This window comes from Embiotoca jacksoni, unplaced genomic scaffold, assembly GCF_022577435.1.
Source record: "Embiotoca jacksoni isolate LCO1_2020_lvr unplaced genomic scaffold, fEmbJac1.0.p SCAF_116, whole genome shotgun sequence".
Lineage (NCBI taxonomy): Eukaryota > Metazoa > Chordata > Actinopteri > Embiotocidae > Embiotoca > Embiotoca jacksoni.
The window spans coordinates 143,793-154,169 of NW_027185248.1; the positions used below are offsets into that span (position 1 = coordinate 143,793).

Genomic DNA, 10,377 nt, shown 5'->3' on the forward strand with positions numbered 1-10,377 from the left:
CACCTTTAAGAACCTCCTGTTCATCTAGAACCACCTTTAAGAACCTCCTGCTCATCTAGAACCACCTTTAAGAACCTGCTGTTCATCAGGAACCACCTTTAAGAACCTCCTGTTCATCAAGAACCACCTTTAAGAACCTTCTGTTCATCTAGAACCACCTTTAAAAACCTCCTGTTCATCTAGAACCACCTTTAAGAACCTCCTGTTCATCAGGAACCACCTTTAAGAACCTCCTGTTCATCAGGAACCACCTTTAAGAACCTCCTGTTCATCTAGAACCACCTTTAAGAACCTCCTGTTCATCAGGAACCACCTTTAAGAACCTCCTGTTCATCTGGAACCACCTTTAAGAACCTCCTGTTCATCAAGAACCACCTTTAAGAAACTTCTGTTCATCTAGAACCACCTTTAAAAACCTCCTGTTCATTTACAACCACCTTTAAAAACCTCCTGTTCATCAGGAACCACCTTTAAGAACCTCCTGTTCATCTGGAACCAGCTTTAAGAACCTCCTGCTCATCAGGAACCACCTTTAAGAACCTCCTGTTCATCTGGAACCAGCTTTAAGAACCTCCTGCTCATCAGGAACCACCTTTAAGAACCTCCTGTTCATCTAGAACCACCTTTAAGAACCTGCTGTTCATCTAGAACCACTTTTAAGAACCTCCTGTTCATCTAGAACCACCTTTAAGAACCTGCTGTTCATCAGGAACCACCTTTAAGAACCTCCTGTTCATCAAGAACCACCTTTAAGAACCTTCTGTTCATCTAGAACCACCTTTAAAAACCTCCTGTTCATCTAGAACCACCTTTAAGAACCTCCTGTTCATCAGGAACCACCTTTAAGAACCTCCTGTTCATCTAGAACCACCTTTAAGAACCTCCTGTTCATCAGGAACCACCTTTAAGAACCTCCTGTTCATCAAGAACTACCTTTAAGAACCTCCTGTTCATCTAGAACCACCTTTAAAAACCTCCTGTTCATTTACAACCACCTTTAAAAACCTTCTGTTCATCTGGAACCACCTTTAAGAACCTCCTGTTCATCAAGAACCACCTTTAAGAAACTTCTGTTCATCTAGAACCACCTTTAAAAACCTCCTGTTCATTTACAACCACCTTTAAGAACCTTCTGTTCATCTAGAACCACCTTTAAAAACCTCCTGTTCATCTAGAACCACCTTTAAGAACCTCCTGTTCATCAAGAACTACCTTTAAGAACCTCCTGTTCATCTAGAACCACCTTTAAAAACCTCCTGTTCATTTACAACCACCTTTAAAAACCTTCTGTTCATCTGGAACCACCTTTAAGAACCTCCTGTTCATCAAGAACTACCTTTAAGAACCTCCTGTTCATGTAGAACCACCTTTAAAAACCTCCTGTTCATTTACAACCACCTTTAAAAACCTTCTGTTCATCTGAAACCACCTTTAAGAACCTCCTGTTCATCAAGAACCACCTTTAAGAAACTTCTGTTCATCTAGAACCACCTTTAAAAACCTCCTGTTCATTTACAACCACCTTTAAAAACCTCCTGTTCATCAGGAACCACCTTTAAGAATCTCCTGTTCATCAGGAACCACCTTTAAAAACCTCCTGTTCATCTAGAACCACCTTTAAGAACCTCCTGTTCATCTGGTCAGACTCTGACATCTCATCTGGAGGGACAATCTGGTGAAATATGTTCTGTTTTTCAGAATAAAGGCAAATTAGTTAATTAGTTGTTAGTTAGTTAGTTAGTTAGTTAGTCAGTCAGTCAGTCAGTCAGTCAGTCCCAGTGTGGTCTGGTTGTGTTCAGTACTCTCAGTGAACAGGCAGCAGACACTTTTCAGCTTTTATTCATCACTTTCAGATAAATCAGGTTCAAAGCAGGAAAACAATCAGAATCTTCCTGTTGTGCTGCTTCATTATTAAAGGACGACAGCTTCACTCACTGGAACTCTTTATTTCTCTTGTTCTACAACTTTATTACTCTTCTTCTAGGTCTTTTTTTCTCTTCTTGTCTCTGTTGGAAACTCAGCAGATGATTGGACCAGCAGTGTCCACCTTTAAAACCATTTGGACCTGAAAGAAAGACATCAGTCAGGCTGTTGAACAGACTGTCCTCAGAATGGCCCTCCTGGATCTGGTCCTGGATCTGGTCCTGGATCTGGTCCTTGATCTGGTCCTGGATCTGGTCTCACTGGTCCTCCTGGTTGGTGAACACTCCGGCCTCCCAGCGCAGCGCTCGTTGGTTCTTATGTCGAACAACTCGAGTCGACTCCACGACCTGAAAACACACACACACAAACACACACACAAACACACACACAGACACACACAGGCACAAACACACACACACACACGCACACACACACACACACACACACACACACACACACACACACACACACACACACACACACAAACACAAACACACAGGCACATACACACACACAAACACACACACAGACACACACACACACAAACACACAAGCACACACACACACACACACACACACACACACACACACACACACACACACACACACACATGTGCATGCACACCAGCAGTAAATTACTGAACTTTATTCAACTTTATCAAACTTTACTGGCCCTGAATGTTGAACTGCAGGACGTACCTCGTTGTTGACGTCGTCGACCAGCTGGATTCCTGCGTACTGACAACAAACAAACAAACAAACAAACATGTTACTGTGATGAACTGAAACCTCAGCAGACAGGATGTCCTCACACTGAAGACTACCAAAAAAAGAGCCAGAATAAAGGCTCACCGAGCTGTCCTCCAGCTTCAGTTTGACCCGTCGCTCCTCAAAGTCCTGCAGCAGAGTCTCTGTCAGTCCTCGGACAGCGGGGGGGGCGGATCGGACCGCGGAGGAGGAGGCAGGAGGAGGAGGAGCAGGGGAGGAGGTCCACGGTTGAGCGGTGATGAAGGAAACGGAGGACAGCCGGACGGAGACATGAGGAGAGGACGAGGACACACTGACAGGTGTGTCTGAAACACAGGAAGGAATACATGATAATGTCATCAATGATGTCATAGGGAACGCACTGTGATGTCAGCTGATCCCTGACCCAGACCCAGGAGGACACGCCCAACAGAACCAGAACCAGAGTAGGAGAACATCTGGCTTGACTGGGGGAAGAGCAGAGAGACAATAAACTGTTGGTGGGTCAGAACCACAGACCAGAACTACACAGGTCCAGAGAACCTGCAGAAAGGTCGAGCCTCAGCAGCCTCTGGTTCTGGTTCTGTTGGAGGGTTCTTCCTGTTTAAAGGGAGTTTTTCCTTCCACCTGTTTCTCATGTTGAACTGTTGGTTCCTCTGTGATGTTCTGTTGGTTCTGTTGTTAGAACTTTAGTATTAAAGAACCTGTGATGTTCTAAGGTTCTGATCTGGTTTGGTATGTTGTGTTGTTGTTGTGTTGAGTGTCTGTTGTGTGTCTGTTGTGTATGTGTTGTATAGTTGTTGTGTTGTGTGTCTGTCGTGTAGTTGTTGTGTTGTGTGTATGCTGTGTAGTTGTTGTTTTGTGAGCCTGTTGTGTGTCTGTTGTGTAGTTGTTGTGTCTCTGTTGTGTGTCTGTGGTTGCAGCCTGTTGTCTGGTTACTGATTGACAGGAAGTGAGAACGTGTCCTGGTCCTGTTGGACTTTGGTCTTGTCTCTATTGAAGTTATTCATTGTCTCTGGTTAGTGTGTGTCACAGCAGAAGCTGTGTGTCTGCTGTGTGTCTGTTGTGTGTCTGTTGTGTGTCTTGTTGTGTCTGCTGTGTGTCTGTTGTGTGTCTGTTGTGTGTCTTGTTGTGTCTGCTGTGTGTCTGTTGTGTTTCTGCTGTGTCTGCTGTGTGTCTGCTGTGTGTCTGCTGTGTGTCTGTTGTGTCTGTTGTGTCTGCTGTGTGTCTGTTGTGTCTGTTGTGTGTCTGTTGTGTGTCTTGTTGTGTCTGCTGTGTGTCTGCTGTGTGTCTGTTGTGTCTGTTGTGTCTGCTGTGTGTCTGTTGTGTCTGTTGTGTGTCTGTTGTGTGTCTTGTTGTGTCTGCTGTGTGTCTGCTGTGTGTCTGTTGTGTGTCTGTTGTGTCTGCTGTGTGTCTGTTGTGTGTCTGTTGTGTGTCTGTCTTGCTGGGAGACATATGTACATACCTGTCTTCACAGCAGGGTAGAACTGACTGGTGGCCATCTTGGTCCCATGTTCCACCAGAGGAGCAGGAGAGAGGAGCGTTGGGTTGGTCTCCTCCCTAGTCTCCTCCCTGGTCTCCTCCCTGGACTCCTCCCTAGTCTTCTCCCTGGACTCCTCCCTAGTCTCCTCCCTGGTCTCCTCCCTGGACTCCTCCCTAGTCTCCTCCCTGGTCTCCTCCCTGGACTCCTCCCTAGTCTCCTCCCTGGTCTCCTCCCTGGACTCCTCTCTGGACTCCCTCAGCTGCTTCAGCTCCTCCTCCCGTCGTAGCACCTCCTCGATCTCCTTCTCCATGAAGTCCGGAGCTCCGTGTCCTCTGCTCTGCAGGCCGGTGGACTCCAGGTTCTCCCTCCAGGACCAAAGGGTGGTCCAAGATGTCGGCGTTCGGTGGGCCGGAGAGGAGGAGGAGAAGGAGGAGGAAGAAGAGGAGGAGGAGGAGGAGGAGCATGTCGGATCCTGGAGCAGTGGTCCTTTAGAGTTCATCTCAGTGAAGGAGGACACTGGACTCATTTGGACCAACTGGAGTTCTTCAAGGTGTCGATGAGGACAGCAGGGAGACAGGAGGACGTCCTGGGATCCAGACTGGGACATCCTGCCCTCTGCCCCGCCCCCCAACCCATCCCCAGTCCCGTCCCCCATTGCTCCCTGCAGCTCCTCCTTCCTCCGGTTCTCCTCTCCGATCTCTCTCTGGATGAAGAAGCTCACTCGGTTCTTGTCTTTGGTTCTGGTCGGCGTCAGTGGCGAGGGTAAGCGCGTGGTTCTGATCTGGACCATCTCGACCCGGCCATCATTGTGCTTCAGGCCTCGAGAGCGCCGCAGGTTCTCCTCCCGCTCCTGCACCAACCGGATCTCCCTTTCTATCGGGGTCTCGGCCACTGACTCGCCGGTCTGGATCGGACTGGTGTTGTCGTTGACCCGGCCTTCAGCGCCGGTGCAGCCGCCGCCCACCTCCACCGACAGCTCCTCCGGGCCGCTGCTCTGCCTGCTGAGGTTCTGCTCGGCCCGGATCGCCTCCTCTTCCTCTGCTGTGATCAGTGACGGGCCGTCCATCTCCTCCCTCCAGCTCAGGGGAGTTCTGGAGGACCTGGTTCTGAGGAGCGCTGCCAGCCGGTCTTGCTCCATCTTTAGGAACTGTTGTCGGACCTCGCTGAAGTTGATCTGCTCCTTGTCGACGGTGCCGGGCTCAGCGGGTCGAGGAGGTTCGATTCTGACGGGTCTGTAGCTCACACTAAGGCCTTCAATCAGTTTCTTTGTAGACCGGTTCAGGTCCAGATCCTCCGATGGGCTCAGCTGGTTCTGGAACACGTGGGTCCTCTTGGGTGCTTGGCCCCGGATGATGTCCTGGCGGAGCTGCTTCTCCTCCTCCCCCCCGACCACTCTGATGCCGGCGTTCGGACCGGCTCGGTACCGAGAGTCTCCGTTGCTCTCTGAGAACAAACTCTCGGGCTTCCTGCTGCTGCTGTAGGTCTGTAGTTTGAATCCTTGGTCCTCCTTCAGCGTGGCCAGCTGAGCCTGCCGCTGCGGTGAGACCATCCAGGCTTCGTTTAGCTCCGCCTCCGGACTCGCAGGATCCTCCACGAAGGAGTAGAATCCGCAGGGAGAGCTGGCGCTGCTGCTGCTGCTGCCGGGGCTGCTGGGAGGCAGCTCCTCGCCGGCGGTCCCTCCGTCCTGCGACACGGCGACCTGCCGGGCCCGGACCACCACATCCCCAGAACCAGCGCCCTGCAGGGAGGAGACCACCACCCACTGACTGCGAGCCACTGAGATGCTGCTGGAGGAGGAGTCCAGGTCGGGGGCGGGGCCAGCGATGGTGCGCAGGTCTGAAGGTTGTAGCAGGGGAGACAGAGGCTTCAGAACCCACCGCCTGGGGGCGCTGTCCATGGCTGCAGGGGGCGCTGTGGGGTCGGGGGGAGTTTTTGACGGAGGAAGACAATGAACGAAACTCGATGTCTGAAAAGTCACAACATCCTGACGGTTGCCTGGCGAGAGTCTCTGAAACAACAGGGAGGAGAGGACGTTACCATGGAAACAACAGGGAGGAGAGGACGTTACCGTGGAAACAACAGGGCGGAGAGGACGTTACCATGGAAACAACAGGGCGGAGAGGACGTTACCGTGGAAGCTACAAGGACGAGAGGACGTTACTACAGAAACAGCGGGGGGGGCCTTAACATGGAAACAACAGGGAGGAGAGGACGGTTACCATGGAAACTACAGGGACGAGATGACGTTACTATGGAAACAGAGAGGACAGGTTGGTTACCATGGAAACAGTTCTGGAGGTCATTGTATTTTCTATAAGCCAAAATGTATTTTTACTTATTCATGAATTAAATGATATTTATGATCAATTAACTGATCAACAACATGAAAAAAATATCCATGAATTCCATGATTGCCTTTGCAAGGTATTGTGGGAAATGAAGTCCCTGCAGACGTGCAGCCGGACCAGCAGCAGCTCCCTGGTTTTATGGTTTGACGTGAGGAATGTGAGTAAAGTTTATGGAGCTGATCGATGCGTTTACAGACCATAAAGAAGGGACGAGGTCACATGACAGGAAGGAAGGATCTTCTCATGAAACCTTCACGTTCAGTCTGACATGGTTGAACCGACCAATCAGTTTCAGTTCAGCTGCAGCAGATGAACCGAAGCTCAGAGTTTCATCATAAATCAATAAGTGAGTCTGAAGCAGGTCAAAGGTTCAAATCCTGAGTCATAAAGACAAAGAGCTGAGCTCAGCGTTCAGAATGCCGTCAGAGACGAGTTGCTGATCTGAGAACTGAACGGAGATCCTGACAATAAATAAGAACAGATGATGTTCAGAGAGTTCAGATCAGTGAAGGAAACAGTTCTTATTGATCAGTTCACTTCAGACAAACTACAGGAATCAGAGCGGTGTTAGCTGAGAGCATCCTGCTGCTTTCTCTGCTTTCATTGGGTGGAACTGTCCCTTCAACTCCTGGCTGCAGTGCATCATGGGAGTTCAGACAAACATCCCTGATCACTATGACACTGATGGAAACTTAAAATCAGACAGATTCTCAGGGGACTTCTGAACTGTCTGTCTGAAGTGTACCAGGTCACCTCCACCAGGAACCAGGTCACCTCCACCAAGAACCAGGTCACCTCCACCAGGAACCAGGTCACCTCCACCAGGAACCAGGTCACCTCCACCAAGAACCAGGTCACTTCCACCAGGAACCAGGTCAGCTCCACCAAGAACCAGGTCACCTCCACCAAGAACCAGGTCACTTCCACCAGGAACCAGGTCAGCTCCACCAAGAACCAGGTCACCTCCACCAAGAACCAGGTCACCTCCACCAAGAACCAGGTCAGCTCCACCAAGAACCAGGTTACCTCCACCAGGAACTAGGTCACCTCCACCAAGAACCAGGTCACTTCCACCAGGAACCAGGTCAGCTCCACCAGGAACCAGGTCAGCTCCACCAAGAACCAGGTCACCTCCACCAAGAACCAGGTCAGCTCCACCAAGAACCAGGTCACCTCCACCAGGAACCAGGTCACCTCCACCAAGAACCAGGTCACCTCCACCAGGAACCAGGTCACCTCCACCAAGAACCAGGTCACCTCCACCAGGAACCAGGTCACCTCCACCAGGAACCAGTTTGACTCCAGTTCACTCAGACTGACTAGCGTTAGCGCGTGATAGCATCACAGCTACAGTCTGAGACACTCTGATAAGATGACACTCCTCCAGAGAGATGCTGCAGTCAGCTGATAACTGACTGTTCACTGTCTGTCTGTCTGTCCTCCTGTCCTTCTGTCTGTCCTCCTCTCTGTCTGTCTCATCAGGACAGACTGTCTCATGGTTCTGTCTGATCCTGCAGAGTGTAATGACACCTGCAGCCTGCAGGGGCCAACAGCAGCTCTGCGTTTCCTGTTGTTTTGTTCAGTATTGTGGCGGATCATCGCGCTGCTGATCAATAAGATTCTTTATTGATGATTTAACATGAGGACAGATGATCAATAAGACTGACTGTAGATAGTAAAGAGAAGCAGGTTTTCTTACCTCAGATCAGTTTCCTGTCAGCAGCTCCAACTGAACAACTACTACTGAAGGGACAGAGTTCCCCTTCTACAGCCACTCCACGGACTCCGCCTACTCATACAGGCCGCGCCCACCCATGTCGGCCCCACCCACTATTACAAAACACTCCTTCATGTTACTGTCTATGAATCCTGCAGAGCTGCAACTCTGTCTAACCTTTGACCTCTGATCTCTGACCTGCAACCTGCAGGATTTACTGACAGCAACCATGCAGGTACAAATACCTCCAGACAGTACACACAGTACTGAAGTACACACAGTACACACATCACTGAAGTATACACAGTACACACAGTACTGAAGTACAAACAGTAGACACTGTACAAACTGTACACACAGTACACACAATACTGAAGTACACACAGTACACACAGCACACACAACACACACAGTACACACAGCACTGAAGTACAAACAGTAGACACTGTACAAACTGTACACACAGTACACACAATACTGAAGTACACACAGTACACACAGCACACACAACACACACAGTACACACAGCACTGAAGTACAAACAGTAGACACTGTACAAACTTTACACACAGTACACACAGTACTGAAGTACACAGTACATACAGTACACACTGTACACACAGTATTGAAGTACAAACAGTAGACACTGTACAAACTGTAAACAGTACACACAATACACACAGCACTGAAGTACACACAGTACACACTGTAAACACAGTGCACACAGTACACACAGTACTGAAGTACACACAGTACACACAGCACTGAAGTATACACAGTACACACAGTGCACACAGTACACACAGCACTGAAGTACACACAGTACACACTGTACACACAGTACACACAGTACTGAAGTACACACTGTACACACAATACACACAGTGCTGAAGTACACACAGTACACACTGTACATACAGTACACTCAGCACTGAAGTATACAGTACACACTGTACACACAGTACACACAGCACTGAAGTATACACAGTACACACTGTACACACAGTACACACAGCACGGAAGTACACACTGTACACACAATACACACAGCACTGAAGTACACACAGTACACACTGTACACACAGTATACACAGCACTGAAGTATACACAGTACACACTGTACACACAGTACACACGGTACACGCAGTACACACAGTACTGAAGTACTGACCTGGTTTCAATGAACTTTGTCTGTTTCTTGTTTGTTTGTCTTTTGTTTTGTCAGTTTGTTTGTTTGTTTGTTTGTTTGTCAGTTTGTTTGTTTGTCTCACCTTGGTCTCCTGGTCCAGACTGTGACACAGAACCTGCCAGGGAGGAGTGTACCTGAACATCTCTGCTGGTCTGAACTGGGTCGAATGTGATGATGAAGGTGATGATGAAGGTGATGATGTCACTCAGTCAGTCAGACTCACAGCCAGGAACCAAACAGCATCATCCTCGTCTCATGATTTTTAAGAATGGACAATAAAAACAACAACCTGGGAAAATAAATAATCATTCCAACAACAAAGTTTTAATTTCACAATAAAATAAATATTATTTTGAATTGACAGTTTATATCCTGAAATATTTTTCGACAACATTTTAATTGGAAACAAACAATAACAGTAAACATGTTGTTTATTTTTTGTTGTTTTATCCCAACAAGTTTCAGCTCAAATTAAACTCTTTTAATTCAAGTTGAAACAACAAACAAACCATTAATAAATAAACAACAAACAAACAACAAGCAAACAGTTCTAAAACAAACTCAAACATTATTTATGGTTGAAAAAACACCTTCTGTTTACTTGTTTGTTTGTTAAAAGAACAACAAACAAACATGTGACATCATCAGAAAAAAACTCTGCTTAGTTGTTTACTGCTGGTCTTTGTAAACAGAGAAACAGCCAATCATGGTGCCTGACTCTCAGAGGAGGGCGGGGCTATGTTACATTAAACAAACTTTTTTATAAATCAAACCTCTGATCGATCAGCTGATTGGAGTCAGGACACACAGGTAGATGATGTCATGATGATGTCACACAGGTAAGAACAAATGATTCAGAAGGTGGACTCACCGATCCGGGTCGCTGAGCAGCTGGTGGACTGATGCACACCGCCACTGTGTGTGTGTGTGTGTGTGTGTGTGTGTGTGTGTGTGTGTGTCTGTGTGTGTG

The 10,377-nt window shown here is 48.2% G+C and overlaps 1 protein-coding gene across 2 annotated transcripts; it reads right to left on the reverse strand.

Annotated features, from left to right (window-relative positions):
- Positions 1 to 1,823: 1,823 nt before the first annotated feature.
- misp (mitotic spindle positioning) lies at positions 1,824 to 10,368 on the reverse strand. 2 transcript variants are annotated; one of them, XM_069143858.1, is made up of 5 exons: positions 9,490 to 10,368; positions 4,136 to 6,161; positions 2,776 to 2,996; positions 2,623 to 2,661; positions 1,824 to 2,270 (listed from the first exon to the last, which is right to left on the reverse strand). In XM_069143858.1, exons 1-5 carry the CDS (start codon positions 9,547 to 9,549, stop codon positions 2,181 to 2,183), a joined length of 2,436 nt encoding a protein of 811 aa, XP_068999959.1. In that variant the 5' UTR covers positions 9,550 to 10,368; the 3' UTR covers positions 1,824 to 2,180. The 2 variants fall into 2 exon arrangements, with proteins under 2 accessions (XP_068999959.1, XP_068999960.1); XM_069143859.1 differs by lacking the exon at positions 9,490 to 10,368 and adding an exon at positions 8,201 to 8,257.
- Positions 10,369 to 10,377: the final 9 nt, after the last annotated feature.

Coding starts and splice junctions, on each gene's coding strand:
- misp (XM_069143858.1), bottom strand. CDS start 9,549: ATGTTCAGGTACACTCCTCCCTGGCAGGTTCTGTGTCACAGTCTGGAC. Junction 2,662..2,775: donor TGAAGCTGGAGGACAGCTCG/GTGAGCCTTTAT, acceptor GTTTGTTGTCAG/TACGCAGGAATCCAGCTGGT. Junction 2,271..2,622: donor TCGACGACGTCAACAACGAG/GTACGTCCTGCA, acceptor GTGTGTTTTCAG/GTCGTGGAGTCGACTCGAGT.